This window comes from Podarcis muralis, chromosome 15 (assembly GCF_964188315.1).
Source record: "Podarcis muralis chromosome 15, rPodMur119.hap1.1, whole genome shotgun sequence".
In the NCBI taxonomy this organism is placed as follows: domain Eukaryota; kingdom Metazoa; phylum Chordata; class Lepidosauria; order Squamata; family Lacertidae; genus Podarcis; species Podarcis muralis.
The window spans coordinates 42155402-42179996 of record NC_135669.1 but is presented as its reverse complement, the minus strand read 5'-3'; the positions used below and the strand labels follow the sequence as shown (position 1 = coordinate 42179996).

General features: G+C 47.4%; 2 protein-coding genes across 2 annotated transcripts in view; both read left to right on the top strand.

Moving 5' to 3' along the window:
* Positions 1 to 2373, top strand: part of AKAP10 (A-kinase anchoring protein 10) — a 34227-nt gene extending 31854 nt beyond the window's left edge. The window contains exon 15 of the mRNA XM_028707316.2: positions 863 to 2373. Within this exon, the coding sequence (XP_028563149.2) occupies positions 863 to 868 (6 nt within the window). The 3' untranslated portion in view covers positions 869 to 2373. The remainder of the gene's footprint in view (positions 1 to 862) is intronic.
* Positions 2374 to 7259: 4886 nt separating this feature from the next.
* Positions 7260 to 23767, top strand: NLE1 (notchless homolog 1). Its single transcript, XM_028708290.2, has 13 exons — positions 7260 to 7338; positions 8398 to 8564; positions 10819 to 11036; positions 12100 to 12179; positions 13025 to 13101; positions 14069 to 14166; positions 15148 to 15340; positions 15803 to 15938; positions 16312 to 16358; positions 18440 to 18642; positions 19536 to 19695; positions 21277 to 21347; positions 22412 to 23767. Exons 2-13 carry the CDS (start codon positions 8430 to 8432, stop codon positions 22422 to 22424), a joined length of 1431 nt encoding a protein of 476 aa, XP_028564123.2. The 5' UTR covers positions 7260 to 7338; positions 8398 to 8429; the 3' UTR covers positions 22425 to 23767.
* Positions 23768 to 24595: the final 828 nt, after the last annotated feature.

The following is a 24595-nucleotide window of genomic DNA, read 5'->3' as shown; positions in this document are numbered from 1 at the left end:
CTGGTTGCATGCGCTTTATGGCTGCGCCTTCGTGAAGGCAGCGCCCTCCAGATTTGGACTCCCAGCCCCAGCCAGCATGCCTGTGAAAGGCTGCAGATTCCCCATCTCAGATCTAGCCGCTATTTTAATTCCCTGCAAATCCCCTTAAGGACACAAGAGCTGCCTCCGGCTAGGCCAGGGATGGGGGAAGTCTGTGGACCCTCTGGAATGTTGCTGGACTCCAACTCCCATAATCCTTGAGCACTGGGCATAACACCAGTTCTGAAAGACTTACATTGGCTCCCAGGACGTCTCCGAGCACAATTCAAAGTGTTGGTGCTGACCTTGAAAGCCCTAAACGGCCTTGGTCCAGTAGACCTGAAGGAGCATCTCCACCCCCATCGTTCAACCTGAGGTCCAGCTCCGAGGGCCTTCTGGCGCTTCCCTCCCTGCGAGAAGTGAGGTTACAGGGAACCAGGCAGAGGGCCTTCTCAGTAGTGGCACCCGCCCTGTGGGACACGCTCCCATCAGATGTCAAGGAAATAAACAACTATCTGACTTTTAAAAGACATCTAAAGGCAGCCCTGTTTAGGGAAGTTTTTAATGTCTTATGTTTTATCGTGTTTTTAATATTCTGTTGGGAGCCTCTGTTGGGGAAACCCAGCCAGATGGGTGGGGTATATTATTATTATTATTATTATTATTATTATTATTATTATTATTGCTGCTGGGAGCTGAAGTCCCAACAACATCTGGGGCCCTCACCCCTGCTCCAAGCAACCATTGTTTGAGGCAAACCCTGAGACTTCTGTCTACTTGCCCCAGTGTCTTTTCCACCCACCAAACCAACATTTTCTCTCTCTTTCTCTCCTCACACCTGCAGCTATGATCTTCAGCATTTCCAAACAAGGGGACATTGGGTTTTTCTGCCTCTGAAGATACAAGTGGATTCTGTTCCTTCTCTCTCCACCCCAGGGGAAATGAAAGCTCTGTTGGCTGATTTCTCCTTTGAAACGGAGTCAGCAGGAAACCAAGCACTGTAGACTGATGTGTCTCCTCTTTTCAGAACAAACTTTTTCAGGAGATTTTGGGGGGGGAAGGAGGGCCTAAGACTTCCTTGCATTGAGCGCAAATCTCTCCTGCACATACGCCCTAAATTCCCCGTCAAAGAGACACGTTTCTGGCAAAAGGCTTGCCAGCTCCCTCTGCAAAGGATTCCTTCCCCAAATGGCTTGGACCTGGAGCACAGTTCACATCGAAAGGACTGGAGGATAGATTTCCACGTCTCTTCCTCCTCTGAAGGTTCCTAGCTGTGCTTTCTTTTTTTAGAGAAAAACCTGCAATCAGAAAGGCACGGGGCACCTTAACCCGTCAGAGAGGGCTGAGCTATTGACGGCGAACGGTCTTTTAAGAATCCTGGAGCCATTTTGAGTTTTCTTTCTTTCTTTTTACTTGAAGCGTTCTGAATACGGTAGCAGCTGAACCTTTTCTCTCACATTTGTCTCGGTCCTGGAAAAAATAGTGACAGAGAGCAGGCGTTGATTGCAAGCGACTTCCAATTCTCCATTGTCACTTTGGCCCTTAAGTAAGCCAAGGCCACTCCTTGCTCCTGAGAAGGCAGGGCTCCACACCCATCCTGTAATGGTCATCTTCTGCCAAGGACTAAAATGCAAGCAGAAAAGAATGATCTCTGTGCCCTGGGTACCCTCTTTTTTTGTTTTAAAGCTTTGCAAATACTCCTGATGAACAAAAAATGTTTTCTGTTTCCTAGTCATTTTTTTTTTAATTGCCAGTTCTGAGTCAGCAGGCCTTTGACCTTATATTTCCTTGCAATCCTTTAGGGGGATAGGAAACGATCTCCATGCAACCTGGAGGGACGCTTCCATTATTCCTGCAGCAGGCGACTATTTTCCCCAGAGTATTCAGAGTACTCAGGGATGGGTCCACTCCGTGTGTCTGTGTGTTTGTGCGTATTTTCCTTTAGGTCTTCACTCCGGTTGAAACGTTTTCTGTTTGGAGAGTTTGTTTGCTTTTCAATTCCATTTTGCTTTTGTTTTCTGAAGACTCTGTGCAAAAGAAACATTTAAAAAACCACACACACACAACCCAAATCCTCTGTAGGAGATCCCCCCCCTCGATTTGTCTCCAGCGTTTTGAAAGTCTTGATGGATGAAGCAGGCGTCGTCCTCCTGTTGCAATATCTGATCTAGCAAGGCACTCCTGTCAGTCTGCCAGAAGCAAAAAGCTGTGTATATGTTTTTTGGTACTGTGTACCACCACCTTACTGTCTCATGCCCAAGTATTCATGTACTTAAGAAGCATATTTAAATTGTGTTTTGATTGAAAATATATAAATATATATATATATATATAAATATTATGAATTTGTGTCCATCTTCCGTGTGTGCGTTTCCTTAGGTGGCTTGTCTGTTCCCAGCTAGAAAAGCTGAACTGACCCTTTCAAACCAGGTTGGCGCAAACCTTTGGCTCTCTAGATGTTGCTGAACTATTAACTTCCATCAGCCACAGCAAACATGCACAGGACTGACAGGAGTTGTGGTTCAGCAACAATGGGGGCAGGGGGCAAAGGTTTCCCACATTTGCCTTCCTCAAATCCAAGGATGGTCAGAAAGTACATTGGGATTATGGAACAATCGCTGGGTCATTTGCAGTAGATTGCAGTAGAGTCCCTGATGTCTAGCCGTCTACAACAACAACGAGCAACTGGTTTCATTTGCATAGGTGCCATGGGTCAGGATCAGCTCTCCCAGTGGGGCAGAGACACAGTACTGCTTACTAAGTTGGGGGGGGTGAGGCAGCAGGGTGCTTGGAAAGTCCATTTGAAAAACGAAATGAGTTCAAGTCCAGCAATTAAATCCAGTTTCACCTTTGTCCCTTTGCAAAACAAACTTACTTCAGTTCACAGTTCAAGTTCGTCCAAATTATCATAAGCAAAAAGATAAGTCAGAATGTTACAAGCTGATGTGCTGAAGTATAAAATATACTTTATAAGAGTAAGAAACATCAACACACACACAAACACATGAATGTGTGGTTTTAATTTCTTTTCCCCAACAGTTGTTATAAAGGTAAGGGTAAAGGTACCCCTGCCCGTACGGGCCAGTCGTGACCGACTGTGCGCTCATCTCACTCAAGAGGCCAGGAGCCGGCGCCGTCCGAAGACACTTCCAGGTCACGTGGCCAGCGTGATGAAGCTGCGTCTGGAGAGCTAGCACCAGCGCCGCACACGGAACGCCGTTACCTTCCCGCTATAAAGCGGTACCTATTTATCTACTTGCACTTAGGGGTGCTTTCGAACTGCTAGGTGGGCAGGAGCTGGGACCGAACGACGGGAGCTCACCCCGCCGTGGGGATTCGAACCGCCGACCTTTTGATCGGCAAGCCCTAGGCGCTGAGGTTTTACCCACAGCGCCACCCGCGTCCCTAACAGTTGTTATATTTAAGTCTAAAGAGGGTGGTTTTTTTAATGTAACTACAAACCGTTCAACATTCTACCCCATAATGAGCTTAAGTTGGGTTCAGTTTGCTCAGCAATTGTGGGAACTACTTAAGTGTCGTTCAGAGGTATTTTGAACTCATTCCATGAACTTCTGTTAAACCGAGCTAGTTCATTCCAACCAGTGGGAGGTGTGGGCTGTGCAGGTTCACCAGCAGTGCAAATCCTTGAAGGGCAGGAATGAAATAGACCATATTTCTCATGCTGGAGGGGTGTACTTTGTGGAGTTCCTCAAAAGTGCTCAGAAATGGGGGGAAGTCACCCCATAAGATGCATAAACAAGGCGGGTTGTGGGGGGCAGCAATGAAAGACAAGCAGGTGTCACTAAACACGTTACAGATCCTGCAGTCCTGAAGCTAGCTTGCTTTATTTGTTTGCATTTATAGACCATGTTTTCCTCCAGGCTCCAGGTTCTCTCCAAACATGGGTTCTCCCCACCCTTGATTAATCGCCACAACAACCCTGTTAGGCTGAGAAAGGCAGTGACAGTTTCGTGGTGTGATGCTCTAACCACTATACGACACTGGATCTCTGAAACACTAACCACTACACCATGCTATTCTCTACCCTATAAGCAGCAAAATGATACCATGTAAGGAAGTTGCTTTCACAGTAGCCTATTTTGTTTGGGATTTCCATCCTGTGCACTCAAGGTTATTGTGTGTGTGTGTGTGTGTGTGTGTGTGTGTGTGTGTGTGTGACTGATAGGATATATCATAGCTGTCAACTTACAGATTTGAAAATAAGGGACCAGCAGCCAAAATAAGGGACCTGCAGCCTCACCTGTTCCAGGCACTCCAGTCTTCCTGTCCTCCTGCAGTCTGGTCAAACTCATGCTGGTAGCTTCGAGAACACTGTCCAACCAACTTTGTAACCAGAGGTTCATCTGAATAGAATCTGAATCACATGCACCACAAGGCCTATGCAGCCTCAACTTAAGATGGCTCCCCGGCCTGGCTTTGTACTGCAAAGTTTGCAGCAGCACGTGAAACAAAATGGCGTCCAGCATTCAAAAAACCCCTCAGCTTGCATTAACTAGCCACACACAAGGCATGCAAGCTCCACCCCCCAGTCGTTCTTAAGACTTCTTATTGGGTGAGCAACACAGCCAAGCAACACAGTTGGAGCCTCCCTTCTCCCTGGCCAGCAGGGAGGGAGGGAGAGGAGCTGCTTCCTTTGAAATTTAAGGGACATCATTTAAGGGACATCCACCAATAAGGGACAGCAGTGGGATATGGCGCTGGAATAAGGGACTGTCCCTTCAAATAAGGTACACTTGACAGCTATGGGATATATTGATCTAACAGCACTCATAACCTGTTACGTTTCCCATTTTCTGTTATTACGCCATCTTTTTCTTTTTAAATCTGTGGTGAGATTTCATTGCCACCCACCTGATTTTATGGTGATATTTAGTACACAATTGCAGCTCCAGCCTTTCTGATACTGGCTGGGTAGAGCCATTGCCTCTTAATCTGCTCATGTCCCGATGTGCTTGTTTACTGATTTCCAGCTCACACTCCCATTTTTATTTTTTTTATTATTATTTGCTACTTTTCACATATTTTTAAAACAATCATTGCTCTGGAAGCCAGAAATTAATACCGCTCTCCTTCAGGAAACAAGGACTGGCAAATCAATGCTGGGGGTGGAGGCAGGGGGGAAAGGAGTATTTAGGATGTAAGTTGTCATGAAATAAATGATAGTGTGGAACTGCTGTTTTTAACCCCACTTCCAGCTGGTTGCAGAAAAGCAGGGTCTTCACACAGGTACAACCTCAGTGCTGCACCAAGATTCAGGTGGGGGGGAACACTTCAGAAGAAAGAATTTACTGGAATTGAAAGATAAAACAGTGCTGTTTTGGAGGTGGAACACGAGAATAGAGGGCTTCCTTTCAGAGAAGGGCCACGATGTAATCTACCACAGCACCAGGGTGATTTATGAACCTTCCTTCCTCTGGATCAAGGTGATAACGAGGCTTTCAAGTTTTGCTGTTGTTTCCTGCAGCATAAGGCTAGCTTCTCCCTCCGCTATCAGAGTCTCCCTCCGAGGAATCACAAGGCGTGGGGAGAATTGCTCTTATGTTCAGAACCTGCTTGTGGGCTTCCTACTGGGGGCATCAGGTTAGCTACTGTGCGAACAGGAACTGGGCTAGATGGGTGCTTGTGAAACATGGACCACTTATAAATGCCATCTCCAACTCCTCAAAAGATTCCATCAACAATATCTCCAAAAAATATTACACATCACTTGGGAAGACAGGCGAACTAATACCAGTGTACTGGAAGAAGCAAAGTTCACCAGTGTTGAAGCAATGATTCTTCAACATCAACTTCGTTGGACTGGTCATGTTGTGCGGATGCCTGATGATCGTCTTCCAAAGCAACTACTCTATTCCGAACTTAAAAATGGAAAGCGTGGTGCTGGTAGTCAACAAAAGAGGTTTAAAGACTGTCTCAAGGGAAATCTTTAAAAATTTAGTATAAACACCAACAATTGGGAAACACTGGCCTGCGAGCGCTCCAGTTGGAGAACAGCCTTTACCAAAAGTGTCATGGGCTTTGAAGACACTTGAACGCAGGACGCAAGGGAGAAATGTGCTAAGAGGAAGGCACGCTTGGCAAATCCACACCGTGATCAACTCCCGCCCGGTAACCTATGTCCCCACTGTGGAAGAATGTGTGGATCCAGAATTGGCCTCCACAGTCACTTATGGACTCATTGTTAAACCCTGTATATGGAAGACAATCTTACTTGGCTACGAGGGATCGATAAAGAAAAAGAAGAAGATCCAGCAGCCTCTATTATTCTTCTGTATGAGGGTTCAGGGGCTAAGGCCTGCCAGGTGAATGGAAAAGCTCCGGTAGCAGTGGGGAGACAGGGCACCTGCTTGGCGTGCAGAAGATCCTAGGTTCCAGCTGAAGGTCTGAATACATAACACCAACCTAGAGGCAAGCAGATGATGGGAGAAAGCCCCTGCCCGCCGCTTTCTGCCAGAGACCTTGAAAGGCCGCTGCTGCCAGTCAGAGTAGAGAATATTGGCCTTTATGGACCAAAGTTCTGTCTGACCCCAATCAAGATCAAACAACATGTTGTTGTTGTTGTTGTTGAGTCGTTTAGTTGTGTCCGACTCTTCGTGACCCCCTGGACCAGAGCACGCCAGGCACTCCTGTCTTCCACTGCCTCCCGCAGTTTGGTCAAACTCATGCTGGTAGCTTCGAGAACACTGTCCCACCATCTCGTCCTCTGTCGTCCCCTTCTCCTTGTACCCTCCATCTTTCCCAACATCAGGGTCTTTTCCAGGGAGTCTTCTCTTCTCATGTATTGGAGCCTCAGCTTCAGGATCTGTCCTTCCAGTGAGCACTCAGGGCTGATTTCCTTCAGAATGGAGAGGTTTGATCTTCTTGCAGTCCATGGGACTCTCCAGAGTCTCCTCCAGCACCAGAATTCAAAAGCATCCATTCTTCGGCGATCAGCCTTCTTGATGGTCCAGCTCTCACTTCCATACATCACTACTGGGAAAACCATAGCTTTAACTATACGGACCTTTGTTGGCAAGGTGATGTCTCTGCTTTTTAAGATGCTGTCTAGGTTTGCCATTGCTCTTCTCCCAAGATCAAACAACATCATATACAGCACTATATATTCAAGCCACGGCTCTGTGCAGTTCCCCATTTCCCCAACAGGTGGCGGTGGAGTCCCTCCCCCGAGTGCGACTTCAAGGCGCAGGGAGATGACGTTGTCAATTTCCCCTCCACGTGGGTGCAGCTGGCTTGCTTGCTTGCTAGCAAGAAGGGAAAAGTGTTCTCGGGGACTCCAGATTCCTCAAAGTGCGTCGGCAGGTAAAGACCCGCTTTTCTGTCTCCAGGGCTGCAAAGGATATTGACCCATGGGGTGGGTGGAAGGGAGGAAGAGAGAGGGGGCTTGGAGTGGGGTGAAAAGCAGAATTTTGAACCGGGGTTGAAAACGAGAAACGTGGGAAGGTTAGGAGTAGGTGCGTGAGAGAGAAGGTGGTTTTGCTCCTGGTTTAAGAAGGCACCAGAAACTGATCTAGGGGAAAAAGGGAGACCTAGATCCATTATTATTATTATTATTATTATTATTATTATTATTATTATATATTTTATTTATACCCCACCCATCTGGCTGGGTTTCCCCAGCCATCCTGGGTGGCTCACAGCATATATCAGAACATACTTAAACATCAAACATTAAAAACTTCCCGATATAGGGCTGCCTTCAGGTGCCTTATAAAAGGCAGATAGTTGTTTATTTCCTTGACATCTGAAGGGAGGATGTTCCATGCAATTGGAGAGGGCACTTCGGAGCCAATAAGAAGGTAAAGGTACCGTTAGGTCCAGTCGCTGATGATTCTGGGGTTGCGGCGCTCATCTTGCTTTATTGGCTGAGGGAGCTGGCATTTGTCCGCAGACAGCTTCCAGGTCATGTGGCCAGCATGACTTAAGCCGCTTCTGGCAAACCAGAGCAGTGCACAGAAACGCCATTTACCTTCCCGCCAGAGTGGTACCTATTTATCTACTTGCACTTTGTGCTTTCGAACTGCTAGGTTGGCAGGAGCAGGGACCGAGCAACGGGAGCTCACCTGTCACGGGGATTCGAACCGCCAACCTTCTGATCAGCAAGCCCTAGGCTCTGTGGTTTAGACCACAGCGCCACCCGCGTCCCTCAAAGCCAATAGCCCTGGTTAATTCCACACTCCAGCCGGCCACCGGGGAATCAGCAGAAAGCCCATCAACATGGGATAAAACCCCCCTACCACTCTCTGGAAACCATTTGGATCCTTTAAGTGGCAGGGGGCAGACCATCCGAATTGGTCCCACCTCCCTGCGGAGGGGAAGGGTCATGTTCGCCCATATGATTGTCTGTGTTTTTATTCACAGGTCAAGGTGCAAACCTTAAGCAAAAAAATAAAATGACGGCGGACGTGGAGCGACTCCTTATCCAGTTCAAAGATGAGGCTGGTGAAGCCTTGGGCTCTCCCTTTGATGTGCCCATCAACATCACGCCAGAGAAGCTTCAGCTCGTCTGCAACGCGCTCCTGGAGAAGGTACTGGTGTCAGGGTTGCCTCCTGGGGCAGAGTTAAGGTTAAGGGGGACTGGCTTCCCCCACAAGAAGCCAAAGTCACTTGCTTTTTGAATGCTACCCAGTCTCTTTACTCCACAGACAAATGCAGCTCTTCTGGGTTTATGAAATGGCTACTCACCCGATCTGAAATACTCCCTTTGCAGGCAAGGCTAAATTCGTTAAAATAGAGCTCCAGAACAGATAAAAATCCAGACTTCTGTCCTCTGGTTTCCACTCCGTAAAATATTGATAAGATGAGTTCAAACCAATTAGCACAACGTTAAATTTAAAACTAATTAAAAATGTCAAGAGCTCAGAACCACAGACTCCGCCGCTTTTTGTCATCTTTTTTAATTTGATTTTCAAAAATATAAACATAAAACAGTAGAAAATCCACATATCGAGATTACTCTGAATCGCCTGACTTCCCCTCCCCATCCTTTCCATGGGTCCTTTTAATTCTATTTTCAACTGCATATCAGTATTTCTCCAATTTTTCATCTTCCTAAATTATCTATACATTCTGTTATTTTACAAGTGTGTTTAAAATCCTGCTAATGTTTTGGCCTGTTTACAATGGTTTTGTATATATATTATAAACATTTCCCTTTTTAAAATTTCTTGTCTTCCTGATTCGTGAGCTGTCCAATTAATTTTTGCCATTTTGGCATAGTCCATCGACTTCTCTGGTCGGGGTTGTCTCTTCCTTCCAAACGCTGCCGCTTTTTGTATGCGGAGCGTCCTGGGTTTCATCTCCAGGTAGGGCTGAGAATGCTCACCTGTGGAACCCTGGAGAGCTGCTGCCAGTCAGAGTAAGCAATACTGTGATTGATGGGCCGGTGTTTCTGACTTGGTGCAAAGCAGCCTCCTACTGTCCTAATCAAATCGGCCCTTCATTCAGAACCATGAGGACTAGAACCTTGCTTTAATTTTATGGGGAGGGCTGTGGCTCAGTTCTAGAGAGTCAGCTTTGCATGCAGCGCCCAGTGTTCCCTTTGGCTTGCGAGCTACATTTCCAGTTCCCGAGGAACTTTTGCCTTTGAGCAGGTAGCCAGCTGTGCTGGGCCCGGGGGTAACCCGAGCAACACGGTCCAGGTCCGGTCCCGGATCCAAGGGTTCCGCGAGGAGTCAGTCCAGCAGGACATGAGGCAGGAAACCAGGCAAGGTCAGGCACAGGATCACAGGCAGGTTCTGGCAAACAGCAGTGACCCTGGGGCGGGGTCCAGCAACCTTTTATCTCTGTCAGGGTAACAGCTGGTCCTGATCCCCCGGTGACTCACCTCCCTGTCTCGCCCAAAGGCGAGCACTCCTCCTGCGAGTAATAATAATAATTATTATTTATTATTTATACCCCGCGCATCTGGCTGAGTTTCCCCAGCCACTCTGGGCGGCTTCCAACCAAATATTAAAATACAATAACCTATTAAACATTAAAAGCTTCCCTAAACAGGGCTGCCTTAAGATGTCTTCTGAATGTCAGGTAGTTGATTATCTCTTTGACATCTGATGGGAGGGCGTTCCACAGGGCAGGCGCCACCACCAAGAAGGCCCTCTGCCTGGTTCCCTGTAGTTTTGCTTCTCGCAGCGAGGGAACCGCCAGAAGGCCCTCGGCGCTGGATCTCAGTGTGTGGGCAGAACGATGGGGGTGGAGACGCTCCTTCAGGTATACAGGACCGAGGCCGTTTAGGGCTTTAAAGGTCAGCACCAACACTTTGAATCGTGCTCGGAAACGTACTGGGAGCCAAGTATTCAGGTCTCTCCTTCTCTCAGACCTGAGTGTCTGCAACTTGGGAGATGTCGGTGGGTTACTAGACCCAGAGGCCGCCTCAGCCTCTCCTGACCCAACCGGTAGTGGAGCAGCAGCAAGTGATTGCCCAGCTGAAGGCAAGGAGGTAATCCCTGCATCTGGAGCCAGGGCATGCTCAGGCCCTTGACTCGGCCCAGTTGGTGCTTGTTGCAGGGGAACCTGTGCAGACTGGGGCTCTTCAGAATCAGGCCCCAGACTCGGTTCCGATGCCGCCTGAGGCAAAGGATCCGGTGCGGACTGAGACTCCTCTGGCTCCGAGTCTGAGCCGAAGTCCCAGGCCATCACACCAACGGGAGAGCCCGCATGAAAAGTCCTGTTGAGCAAGGACCATTAAATTCCCTTTTTTTAAAACAGTGATATGCTGTTGCCAAAGCGGTGCACCTAACACTCAGTGTCTGAAGCTGAAACCCCGACTCTCTCCCATCATAGGAGGAGCCGCTGCCGCTGGCTTTCTATGTGCGAGACTCCGAGATCGTGGCCTCCCTGCAGCAGACGTTGGCAGGCCAGACCCTGGAGACGGAGAAGGTGGTGGAGATCGTCTACCAGCCGCAGGCTGTGTTCAAAGTCCGCGCCGTCACCCGCTGCACCAGTTCTTTGGAGGGGCACAGCGAGGCCGTCATCTCAGTCGCCTTCAGTCCCACTGGGAAGTAAGTCGAGGGTCCAGCCAGGGTCCAAGTGGGGGAGAAGTACAGAACGGGTGGATAAAAATCAATTGTTTTATTTTTAAAAAATCTGGTTTTAAAAATTTAAATCGGATTTTTTTTATTTAAATCAGATTTTTAAAATAAAATGTTTTCGGAGGAAAAATCTTTCCAAAGATAGTTTTCTATTTAAGTTACATTACAGTCCAAAGGCTATTCATCATGAAATAAGGATTTGTTTTAAGTTTTCCCTGTGTGCTAAAACTTAGTCTAAGTTGTTTAAAAAAAACAATACACGTTTAACCACATCAGTTAACCAACATGGATACATATGCTATGTTATTGCTTTAGTTAAATAAATTATTTAAATTGTTCTTAAGGAAATGATTGTTTTTCTCCTTCCAATAAAGTACAGCAGAAAAGTTGTCCAACAGTTAACTTAAACCTCAACAATAATTTCATAATTATCTATGTATTTCTAATCAGTAATTTCTGATATAACTGTAAAAACTACTCTGAAAATTTATTATTCTAAAAATGAGACCTTCCTCTCATTGTAAATATTAAGAATGAGCAAGGATACCAGCAAGAATGAGTTTCTGTAAAAAGAGTGATTTAAATCAAGTCTTACTGACTAGTGATTTAAATCGATTTGATTTAAATCAAATCCACCCTGGTTCCAGGGATGACTAAATGGCTGGCTGGAGCCTCTTTGACCTGCCTTTGCTAGGTGGCGTCCCAGCGATGCACGGAACCTCCTTGCCTTTGAGCGAGGTGATAACGAGGCTTTCAAGTTTGACTGTCACTTTGTTTCCCGATGAGCAGGGTTCCCCAAACTTGCGCCTCCGGTGTTTTTGGGACTACAACTCCCGTCATCCCTAGCTAGCAGGACCAGTGGTCAGGGATGGTGGGGATTTGGGTCCAAAAACAGCTGGAGACCCAAGTGTGGGAAAATCCTGACTTAGAGGATGGGATTGTGCCTGCTGCACAATCCCAGAATCTGCCCTGGAGGGTCCCAAAGTGAGAATCTGCATGCACCCAGCTGTCCCCCCCCCCTTTCCTTTTCAAGGTACCTCGCCAGTGGATCCGGAGACACAACTGTGCGCTTCTGGGACCTCAACACGGAGACCCCGCACTTCACGGCCAAGGGTGAGTCTCAATAAGGCTGTGCAAAAATGTCTTCCAGGAATCTGTTTTGAGTTGGTGGCTCCCCCAGGGGCTTGCGGATGGACTGTGTCTGTCTGGCTTTGGTTTTTAGGGGACAAAAGCCATGGCTCAGTGGTAGTGCATTTGCTTTGGAGACAGAAGGTCTCAGGTTTGATCCCCGAGATGTCCAGGTTGGGCAGGGAATTCTCCCCATCTGAAAATCCACATTTTCTGCCTGTTCGGGCACAGAAAATGTCTACGTGGGTTCTGGTCTCTTTCTGCTTGCTGTTGATTTTAATTCTCTCTTACATCTTAGCAAAATACTTTTTAAAAAAAATAATACTCTCACTGGCTCTTTCTTTTTTTAAATTTATTTATTTGGTTTTATCCAAATTATAGTTTTACAATCACATATGCAACATAAAGACAAGATTCTATAGAACAGTCATCCCCAAACTCAGCCCTCCAGATGTTTTGGCCTACAACTCCCATGATCCCTAGCTAACAGGACCAGTGGTCAGGGATGATGGGACTTGTAGTCCAAAACATCTGGAGGGCCGAAGGTTGGGGATGCCTGCTATAGAATCTCCTGGACTTTCCTCCTTCCCTTTGTGGGTCCTGTTGTTCATCATTTCCTCCTGCATCTTTTATAATAATCCGAATCTTTTACATCTCCCTTATATCCAAAATTCACCATTAAACTACAAGTATTATTCCAATCCCACACACAATTTTAACTGTTTGCAGTGGTTTTTAAGATAAGTTAAAAAATTTCCCCCATTCTTTATTAAAATTTTGTTTTTCCTGATTTCCAATTCTTCCGGTCATTTTGTCAATTTTTTCACCAGGTCACCGTCACTGGGTGCTCAGCATAGCCTGGTCTCCTGATGGCAGAAAACTGGCGTCTGGGTGCAAAAACTGCCAGGTACAGGGTGTCCCTCACCTCTGGGTCTTGATACTCCCTCTGAATTCATCCTGGGCTGGGTCTTTCTTTCTCTGAGCCGAGGACAAACAAGGACCCTCAGCAAAAAAATGTTGCAGCACGGCGTGCTTTTTTTCAGAGTGCCAGCCATTCCCTTTCACGGGTTCCTCCATTCCGTTTTCTGCCTCCTAGTCTTCTGTCCCTTTCAACAGACAAGAGTTGTTCTCACCAATAAGTGCAGGGAAATATTGTGCTGTTGAGTAATTCTGATCAGGATGCCCATTTTGGGGGTGCTCCATTCCACATTGCCCTTTCTGGTATTCTCTCCCCGCGCACAGACAAGGACCAGCCTCTCAGATAAGGACCAGCACAACAACAAAGTGTTGCTGTGTCAGGCGCTCCTGTTCAGGATGCCAGCCATACCCTTTTTGGGGATACTCCATTCCACATCGCCCCTTCCAGTATTCTCTTCCCCATCACAGACAAGGACCAGCCTTGTAGTTAAGCAGGGTTTCCAACTAACTGTTGCAGTGTCAAGCGCTCCTGTTCAGGATGCCAGCCATACCCGTTTTGCGGATACTCCATTCCATTCCACCCATATTTTGTTTCTCTGCTTTTTCCTGCCAATGGACAAGCTGTGTTCGTGGCCAGTGAGCACGTTCAGTCCTCACTGAGCTATTTTAGGTTTTCCTCCCCCTTAATTCTTTCCGCCTCTATAAAGCTTTTGGGGGGAGCATGTTGTAGTTCTGCAAACCTTGATTCCTTGGACGTGACTCTTGCCACTTTGGCGATCACTGACGGCTAGCCGTGACGGTGATGTTCTCCCTCACCTGTCGGAGACACTATACCTCTGAATGCCAGCTGCTGGGAATCACAGGTGAGCAGAATTGCTGCTCAGGTGAACTTCATGTAGCAATCTCTCAGTCCGTCTGGGCCGCAGCCATATTTCTGATTTTATCCTTTTGTGCAGATATTTCTCTGGGATCCCGAGACGGGGAACCAGATCGGACGGGTCCTCGTGGGGCACTCCAAATGGATTACTTCTCTCTGCTGGGAGCCTCTGCATCTGTAAGTCTCCCCATTCTGGACATCCCCCCCCCCAAAAAAACCCCTTCTAATCCTTTGGGTTACTTTGGATTGCAGAACTATTTCAACCCATTCATCCATCAGCATGGTGTAATGGTTAGGATGTCAGGCAAGGGCTGGGAAGACCTGAGTTCGAATCTCCCATTCAGCCGTGAAGTGACCTTAAGCTAGTCATCATCTCACAACCTGACCTCTCCCCCTAGAGTTGAGTGTGCCTTGAATCAGCACAAATACAGGAGAAAAGCCTGGATTGCTGTACCGCCTCTCAAATCTCTGTTTTTCCTTTTTTAAACAAAAAATGCAAGGTTCTAACCCGTAAAACAGTTTATAACTCATGTCAACTTTATAAACATCTGGGTAAGGTAAAGGTAAAGGGACCCCTGACCATTAGGTCCAGTCGTGGACGACTCTGGGGTTGCGGCGCTCATCTCGCTTTATTGGCCGAGGGAGCTGGCGTACAGCTTCTGGGTCATGTGGCCAGCATGACTGAGCCGCTTCTGGTGAACCAGAGCAGCGCAGGGAAACGCTGTTTACATTCCTGCCGGAGCGGTACCTATTTATCTACTTGCACTTTGACGTGCTTTCGAACTGCTAGCTTGGCAGGAGCTGGGACTGAGCAATGGGAGTTCACCCCGTCGTGGGGATTCGAACCGCTGACCTTCTGATCGGCAAGTCCTAGGCACTGTGGTTTAATCCACAGTGCCACCTAAACCAGGCATTGGCAAACTCAGCCCTCCAGATGCTTTCGGCCTACAACTCCCATCATCCCTAGCTAACAGGTCAGGGATGATGGGAATTGTAGTCTCAAAACATCTGGAGGGCCGAGTTTGCCTATGCCTGGTCTAAAGAATGATGTCTTTAGCAGGCACAGAAACAAGTTTATTGTGAGGACGCCTGCCTGATATCAATAGGCAGGGAGTTCCAACGCCTTAGCTTAAGGTTTCCTGGTTTTGCCCTCTGCAGGAACCCGGAATGCCGCTACCTGGCCAGCTCCTCCAAAGACGGCAGTGTCCGCATCTGGGACACAGTGGCAGGCCGGTGCGACAAGATCCTGACGGGCCACACGCAGTCGGTGACCTGCGTCAAGTGGGGCGGGGACAACTTGCTGTACTCCTCGTCTCAGGATCGGACCATCAAGGTTTGGAGGCCGCTGGATGTAAGTCTGGGAAAGTCTGAGAAATTAAGAAATGCAGAATAAGCGATAAAGAACGGAAAATCATCAGAGGTGGTTGACGGAAGTCTAAAATATTGTATAAGATAAGAAGTTATGTTAAATGATTGTTGAAAATGATATGTAAAAAACCCAGAAGAAGAAGAAGAGGACGAGGAGTTTGGATTTCATATCCCGCCTTTCACTCCCTTTAAGGAGTCTCAAAGCGGCTCACATTCTCCTTTCCCTTCCTCCCCCACAACAAACACCCTGCGAGGTGAGTGGGGCTGAGAGACTTCAGAGAAGTGTGACTGGCCCAAGGTCACCCAGCAGCTGCAGGTGGAGAAGCGGAGACGGGAACACGTTTCCCCAGATTACGAGACTACCGCTCTTAACCACTACACCACTCTTTTAAAAAAGAGTTGCGAGTCAGGGACTGAGTTGTCTTTTTCCTGTTCCGCTTTTCAGGGAGTCCTCTGCCGCACACTTCAGGGCCACGCGCACTGGGTGAACACCATGGCTCTCAGCACAGACTATGTTCTCCGCACTGGGGCTTTTGAGCCAGCCGAGGCCTCCATCAACCCCCAGGACGTCAGCGGATCACGTAAGATCAGGCTCCTGCCTCTCCTTTTGCTTTTGTTCAAGGCAGGGAATCATAGAACCCTGCAGTCGGAAGGGAACCCGGGGGTCATCTAGTCCAACCCCCGCAATGCAGGAATCTCGGCTAAAGCATCCATGACAGATGGCCAGACAACCTCTGCTTATAAACCCCCCAAGGAAGGAGAGTCCACAACCTCCGGGGGGAATTCTTACTCTTTCTCTCTCCCTGGGAGAAAGGAAGCTGTTGCTACAACTTTAGCACCATGAAATCAGCATGAAATGCAGAATTTTGAGCATCCTTGGGAGCTCAGTGTTCTCACCAAGCAGATTCCTCTGGCTGCAGGTAGTTCCTAACCGGCGTTTCCTTCCTCCTACAGTGGCAGAGATAAAGCAGAAAGCACAGCAGAGGTACAGCCAAGTCAGGGTAAGTCTGCCCTCCTGCCTGCCCTGGCCACGAAATAGCCGCTCGGCTGCAGCTCCCAGAGCTCTCAGCAAAGGGGTTACAGTGGTGCCCCGCAAGACGAATGCCTCGCAAGACGGAAAACCCGCTAGACGAAAGGGTTTTCCGTTTTTGAGTTGCTTCGCAAGACGATTTTCCCTATGGGCTTGCTTCGCAAGACGAAAATGTCTTGCAAGTCTTGCGATTTTTTTTCCGCTCCCCCCCCTTTTTCTAAGCCGCTAAGCCGCTAATAGCCTTTTAGCAGCTAAGCCTTTAATAGCCGCTAAACCGCTAATAGCGCTAAGCCGCTAATAGGGTTGCTTCGCAAGACGAAAAAACCGCTAGACGAAGAGAATCGCGGAATGGATTATTTTCGTCTTGCGAGGCACCACTGTAGTTGTTCAACCACTCTGGGAACTGTGGCTCTGCAGAGGAGAATAGGGCTCTCCCAACAGCACCCTCAACAAACTATAGTTCCTCAGTTTCTTTTTCTTTTCCCCCAAATAATTTTTAATAATTTTTTCCAAATTTCTTAAACACAATACAGCTTAACAATATTATTCTCCTTTCAATCTATATCTTACCTGAGTTAACTTCCCTCCATCCCTCTTCTGGCTTCTCTACATTGCTCTTACTTAAGCGTGATTACTATATATACATTCTATAAATGTCTATAATTCCTTAATAATTTTTTGTATTATACTTTAGACATACATTCCTTATTATATTACAGCATTACATCTTGTGGGCTAACCAAATGTTTACAATAAATGTTAGGAGTTTTATTTCAATCCTGTGAGTGTCTTTATCTATGTACCATAAATTCTAAGTATACCATAAATTTGGACCATTCTTTTTGGAATTTCTCATCATCCTGCTGTTGGATTCTTCCAGCTAGCCTTGCTATTTCCGCATACTCCAATACTTTCTGTTGCCATTCTTCAGTTGTCAGAATATCCTGTTGTTTCCATCTCTGTGCAAGGAGTAGTCTTCCTGCTGTTGTGGCATACAGGAAGAATTTCTGATCTTCCTTTTTAACGTCCTCTCCAACCATTCCTAGCAAATGGTTTTTTATGAAAGGTGTACCTAAATATCTTTTAAAACTCATTATACACACTATTCCTTGTCACACAACCACCACATGTGGTGAAAATTTCCCTCTCTTACAGTGCATTTCCAACAGTTCTTATTTTACATTTTGTACATCTTTGCTAGTTTGGTGGGTGTTAAGTACCACCTATATATCATTTTTAACAAATTCTCTTTTAAGGTCATGGATTCAGTAAATTTTATTCCTAAATTCCATAGCCTTGTCCATTTCTCATACAGTGGTGCCTCGCAAGACGAAAATAATCCGTTCCGCGAGTCTCTTCGTCTAGCGGTTTTTTCGTCTTGCGAAGCAACCCTATTAGCGGATTAGCGCTCTTAGCGGCTTAGCGGCTATTAAAGGCTTAGCGGCTTAGCGGCTAAAAGGCTATTAGCGGCTTAGAAAAAGGGGGGGAAGCGGGGGGAAATCGCAAGACTCGCAAGACGTTTTCGTCTTGTGAAGCAAGCCCATAGGGAAAATCGTCTTGCGAAGCAACTCAAAAACGGAAAACCCTTTCGTCTAGCGGGTTTTTCGTCTTGCGAGGCATTCGTCTTGCGGGGCACCACTGTACTCGATATTATATCCTAGGTCCATTGCCCACTTAGTCATGACCTCCTTAATTTCTACATCTTTTGTATGCCATTCCAACAAAAAATCATATACTTTAGTTCCCCAGTTTCTATGGGTGAAGCTATAACGGTATAAAATTGTCCTTTAAATATAGAGCGATGAGGCCTCTGTCTTGGGCAGCTGGTTGCATCTTGTGCCAATGAGTTCCCAAGTTTAAGCCTTGTTGAGTTGTGTTGGAAAGAATCGAATGTGACTAACTTGGGCCTATTCATTTCATTGGCTCCCCTTGGGTATAGTTGATTAGCAAGGAATCTGGTGCATCTTAGGGGGTGGTCGGCTCCAGAATGAGGTGCTGTCCCAGAATCCCATTCTTCTCGCTGACAGAGGGCGCTTCCTTCTCTGCCCACAGGGCACGGGGCTCGAAAGGCTCGTCTCCGGGTCGGATGACTTCACACTCTTCCTCTGGGTGCCTGCAGAGGACAAAAAGCCTTTGGGGAGAATGACCGGCCACCAGGCGTTGATCAACCAAGTCCTTTTCTCTCCCGACACGCGGATCATTGCCAGTGCATCCTTCGACAAGTCCGTCAAGCTGTGGGATGGCAAAACGGGCAAGTAAGTGTGTGATCCTTATACCGTTTCCCTTTATCTCAAGCCGGTTCACAATTTTTCAAGGAAGAGCTACGGAAATCATGATGGACGTATCAAAGTACTCCCTGTTACAGGCAAATGTAAAAGGGCTATATTTAATTAAAAACACACACGCGTTTGGTCTTGGGCCTCAGCTGCGCCTTGGGAATTACGATTGCTTTCAGTTTTCCAGTTCGTCTTTGTAAAACAAGTTCCAAGTCCTCATGAAGGCGTTCCAGCAGGGATGCTGAAAATCAGAGGCTCTTCATAGGCTGGTTCTGCAGGGAAGACATTTGTGTCACAGTCTTAACACAGTTGGAGTTCTTGTTATTAAATATACCAAGAAAAAAGCACACCAAGAACTCCGGCCGATATAAGTTTCAGTAGAGGGAGTGGTCCGTACTCGCAAATCAATGGTCAATTGTAACAAAAACTAATCCATTCAAAAGTGTGTACAGTGGTACCTCGGGTTACATACGCTTCAGGTTACATATGCTTCAGGTTACATACGCTTCAGGTTACAGACTCTGCTAACCCAAAAATAGTGCTTCAGGTTAAGAACTTTGCTTCAGGATGAGAACAGAAATCATGCTCCGGCGGCGCGACAGCAGCAGGAGGCCCCATTAGCTAAAGTGGTGCTTCAGGTTAAGAACAGTTTCAGCTTAAGAACGGACCTCCGGAACGAATTAAGTACTTAACCCAAGGTACCACTGTATTCTGACAAGGATTACAAACTCAAATAGAGATTACAAACTCAAACAGAGATTACAAACTCAAACTCATAAGGATATGTATAACACAATAGTTTGTTACAGAATTAGAGACTGGTGTGCTTTTTTCTTGGTAGAGTCTTAACACACACACATTCCCCACACTAGGTACCTCACCTCCCTGCGGGGGCACGTATCGGCGGTGTACCAGATCGCGTGGTCGGCCGACAGCCGCCTGCTGGTCAGCGGGAGCAGCGACAGCACACTCAAGGTCTGGGACGTCAAGACACAGAAACTGGCTGTCGACCTTCCTGGCCATGCGGACGAGGTAAGGCCCTAGTCAGTGGTGAGGTTTTTCCTCGGGGCTGCTTGGGTAGGAGAGGACGGGGCGGCAGATTGAGGACCCCGACCCCAAAATTGGCCCGCTGGTGGTTTGTGGATCAGAGGTGGGCAACTGGAGCCATACCCCCCCCCCTTGCAGGCTGATTATTGACAGGTGGGCAAAATCCCTTTCAGCCAGATCCATTGTCGCTGGACATGCTATATGACATCAGGCGGTTCCTGATTTTAAGCTCTTCTAAAGGGACGCGGGTGGTGCTGTGGGTTAAACCACAGAGCCTAGGACTTGCTGATCAGAAGGTCGGCGGTTCAAATCCCGTTGCTCGGCCCCTGCTCCTGCCAACCTAGCAGTTCGAAAGCACATCAAAGTGCAAGTAGATAAATAGGTACCGCTCCAGCGGGAAGGTAAACGGCATTTCCATGCACGGGTTCGCCAGAAGCGGCTTAGTCATGCTGGCCACATGACCCGGAAGCTGTACGCCGGCTCCCTCAGCCAGTAAAGCGAGATGAGCGCTGAAACCCCAGAGTCGGCCACGACTGGAACTAATGGTCAGAGGTCCCTTTACCTTTTTAAAGGGGCTAGAAGAAGAGTTCACTTTGTTTAAAGGTAAAGGTAAAGGACCCCTGACAGTTAACTCCAGTCTCAAACGACTCTGGGGTTGCAGCGCTCATCTTGCTTTACTGGCCAAGGGAGCCGGTGTTTGTCTGCAGACAGCTTCTGGGTCATGAGGCCAGCAGGACTAATCCACTTCTGGCGAACCAGAGCAGCGTACGGAAACGCCGTTTACTTTCCCGCCAGAGCGGTACCTATTTATCTACTTGCACTTTGACGTGCTTTCGAACTGCTAGGTTGGCAGGAGCTGGGAGCTCACCCCGTCGCAGAGATTCGAACCGCCGACCTTCCGATCGGCAAGCCCTAGGCTCAGTGGTTTAGACCACAGTGCCACCCGCGTCTCTTTGTAAACTTGGTTTACAAGCTGCAAAAAACATTTCTTTAAAACACACACACAAACCCCAAAGAGGGCCTGATTCGATCCTTGCTCACTTATCTGTTAAATACTTCTATAACCTGACTGTTTGTGCCACCCAAAGCCTGGCTGCCGTGGTCCGGGTGGAGGGCAGGTCGAATGAACCCCATCATCAAGGGCACATGGTGCATGATTATGCACGCACCACATAACTGATTTTATAATGAATTGATTTTAGAATGCTGTATTATTTTACTGTTGTTAGCCGCTCTGAGCCCGGCTTCAGCTGGGAAGGGCGGGATATAAATTTATTATTATTAGTAGTAGTAGTAGTATTACAACAACCCGTTGTCGTTTCCTGAACTCAGCCCGCTGAGAACCTGAGCCTGCACTACCTCTTTCACGCAAAAAAATGGAAAATGAAGTTGCTAGTCCTCAAGATGGCTGGCAGCTTGCGCGAGCCATGGTGGTAAAATCTTGCTCACTCTTTTCTTCTGGCTTTGCTGTTTCTTTGGCAAAGCCCACCAAGGTGCATTCGAGAAAAGCATCTCGGAGCCCCTCAGAGCGGCTGTGGGCTGACCTTCGTCTTGTTCCCTTCCCAGGTGTTTGCGGTGGACTGGAGTCCCGACGGACAACGGGTAGCGAGTGGTGGGAAGGACAAATGTCTGAGGATGTAAGTTCCCTGCCCCTCCGCTGTTTGCGAGTTCCTTGAGATATCAAGGCAGGGGTTTTTGCCTGTAAGGTGGGTCACTCCATTATCTTCAGAAAAGGAGCATGATCTGAATGTGCCTCTCCCCTTTTCATTGCACTTCTGGTGTCACTGCCTGTGTGAGAGAGAGAAAAGTGAGGGAGTCATTAGTGTACAGTGGTGCCCTGCAAGACGAATGCCTCGCAAGATGGAAAACCCGCTAGACGAAAGGGTTTTCCGTTTCGGAGGCGCTTCGCAAGACGAATTTCCCTATGGGCTTGCTTCGCAAGACGAAAACGTCTTGCGAGTCTCGCCATTTCCCCCCCGCTTCCCCCCCCCTTTTTCAAAGCCGCTAAGCCGTTAATAGCCTTTTAACAGCTTAGCCGCTAAGCCTTTAATAGCCGCTAAGCCGCTAAATCGCTAATAGCGCTAATCCACTTAGCCGCTAATGGGGTTGCTTCGCAAGACGAAAAAACCGCTAGACGAAGAGAATCGCGGAACGGATTCTTTTCGTCTTGCGAGGCACCACTGTACCTGGCTATTTAGAATAAGGGGGGAGTTGGACTACAGCTCCCATCATCCCCAGCCAGGGGTTGCCCAATGGGTGTTGGGAGTCTTTGACATACACATTGGTTATCCCTGATTTGAGGAGTAACTAAAATTAAGAGGAGAACAATATAAAGGGCAGGTCTCTGCCCCCAAGGGGCCTACAGTTCCACATTTTCAGTTCTGTTGGCTGTGTGACCTAGCGACTGAAAATCAGGCCTGATCAGCCACAGATCTCACTGGGTGTGCTTGGGTGAGTTGCTGTCTGGCCTGACTTACCTCGCAAGGTTGTTGGGAGGAGAAAGTGGGTATCATCACCCTGTGGGGGGACCCACAGGTCTTGCCGCACTACAACTCCCATCATCCTTGACCCACTGGCCGTACTTCCTGGGGGCTGGTGGAAATTGTAGTTCAGCAACAGCCAGAGGCTCCCCTTCAGCACCCGCCTTTGAGGAAAGGAAAAATACAGATTATTTTTGATGTTTTTCTTCTTCTTTAAACAGATGGAGACGATAGCTGTGAGGAAAGGACTGTCACAAATGGAGCCCATCCGCTTGGCGGTTTCCCCCCTGGCGCAGGCCGCGGCCTGCCAGCCTTCCATTTTCAGGAGGGCTACTTGAATCAAGACTGTTCTCTCTTTTTGGATCCAGATAAAGGAGTCCTCTCCTCTCTTGTCAGCCAGCTTCTGGGCTACTTGATGCCTCTTGCTAAGTTGTTGCTGCTCACATTTGTCTAAAACCTACACACACACACCCTGCCAGTCTTCCCTGATGAGAGCTGGCACAGTCTAGAAGTCAAAGTGGAAGCAATCCAGAAGGTCCTGAGTTTGAATCTCCCCATTTTAGCCATGGATTCACAACGTGTTGTTAGGCCAGCATCGGCCCATCGCCACCATCCCACCATGGCCTGAGAAAGGGATGATAACCTTATTTCTTCCCCTAATCGCAAACCTGGGTGCTGAGTGCCGAAAAGACACTTCCATTGAGGAGCAAGACAGAAAGTTTGAGCACTGATAGAACCCCCGAGGTTCAGAGAAATGATAAATAAATCGACAAATCTCTCTTTTAAGCGGTTTGCAGCTTACCTTAAAATGCCAAACTGTGTGTATTTTCAAAGCACCAGTGTAAAACATCAGAAATGAAAATCAGGAAGCACAACGAAGTTCCCAGTTTAAAGTAGCATAATTAGCAGAAAACAACATATTCTCTTACATGTGCGAAAAAGAAACCCATTACAAAAAAGAATTGAATGCAAAAAGTATTCCATGAGTAAAGCATCGTTAGCAGTTTAACAAAAATAATGGTTTGTATTAAGTTTAACTCTGGGCAGACGCATTGAAATTGGACTCACGGTATCTAGATCCATTATTTTATGTGGATCTCAGAGTTGGACCAGCTCAAATGTTTACCAGTGCGTGAGTCACAGCAGTCAATGGGAGGAAGTTAACATTCCATAAGACATCTTGGGTTTATTTGTATACCGAAGAGACTAGTCCCTTTGAGGTCAGGGCAAGCATGCCACGTTCTTCCTCCCCCTTTCTCTTCTAATATCATTTGTCTTCATTCAGCTGCCTCGGAGGCCTGTGCCCAGGGAGAAAGGCAGCCTATAAATATTTTAAATAAATAGCTTTTGACAGCCGATGTGTAACGGTTAGAGTGGCAAGACCAGGGTTCAAATCCACCACTCAGCCGTGAAGCTCACTGGGTCACCTTGGGCCAATCCCCGTCTCTCTCAGCCTAACCTACCTCACAGGGTTGTTGTGAGGGAAAAATAGGGAGAGCGGTGAGCCATGTTACCTTAAGCACGTTGGAGGAAAATGTGTTTTGTAAACATAATGAATAAATCAATTTTTAAATTGCCTTATTGATTCCCCCACCCCATTTTTTTTGTTAAGCCATCCAAGCAAAACGGCCATCGCCGTTTAAATCCATAATCTGATAATTTAGGAGATAAGCATTATTCTGGTGGATTAGAAGAAAAGGCCATCTGGTCCGACCGACATCCTTGTTCCCAGAGCGGCCAATCGAGATACCTCTTTGGAAACCGGCAAACGGCGGAAGAGCAGCTTTGTTTTCTATCCGGCTTGTGATCTAGGGGCGCAAGGGATCATTTCTAGGGAACAAAACTGCCGGCATCTTAATGCCATTTTGCAAATCTATGGTGCGGCTGCATTTGGAATATGATTTGCGGTTCTGGTTGCCTCGCCTCAAACCTCCGAATATCGTGTGGGGGGTTTGATCACGTTCACATTTTGTTATTTTTCTGGTGAGTTGGAAATACAAGAAGAGCCACAAACACTTCAGCAAATGGCCAGGCTGCTGGACTTTGCAGAGAGCATCGTAATACGAAAAAGAGTGGAAAATTATTATCTGTCCCTGCTCTCCTTATATCTCGCTCTGCTCATCCCTTTGTGGGGGACGGAGGTTTGATTCTTTTCCGTCCCCTCTCGCCGAAAAAGGCCTTCGCCTCCAAAAATGAGCAGGGAGTTCCCTGTTGAGAGAAGGCTGCCATCAATTAATCAACATCAGCTTCAGTTGATTTATCTACATAAATGCCAGGTGTGGTTTTGGCAAGCTGCACAGCGGCATCCTCAGGAATCCCCGGGGAATGGCTTTCTCGATGGTTCTTAAATTGCCTGCCAACTTGTCTTGTTAAATGCTCTTTTTTTCTTTAGAAAAATGTGTCGC

Coding starts and splice junctions, on each gene's coding strand:
- NLE1 (XM_028708290.2), top strand. CDS start 8,430: ATGACGGCGGACGTGGAGCGACTCCTTATCCAGTTCAAAGATGAGGCT. Junction 12,180..13,024: donor CCCGCACTTCACGGCCAAGG/GTGAGTCTCAAT, acceptor TTTTTTCACCAG/GTCACCGTCACTGGGTGCTC. Junction 15,939..16,311: donor CCAGGACGTCAGCGGATCAC/GTAAGATCAGGC, acceptor TTCCTCCTACAG/TGGCAGAGATAAAGCAGAAA.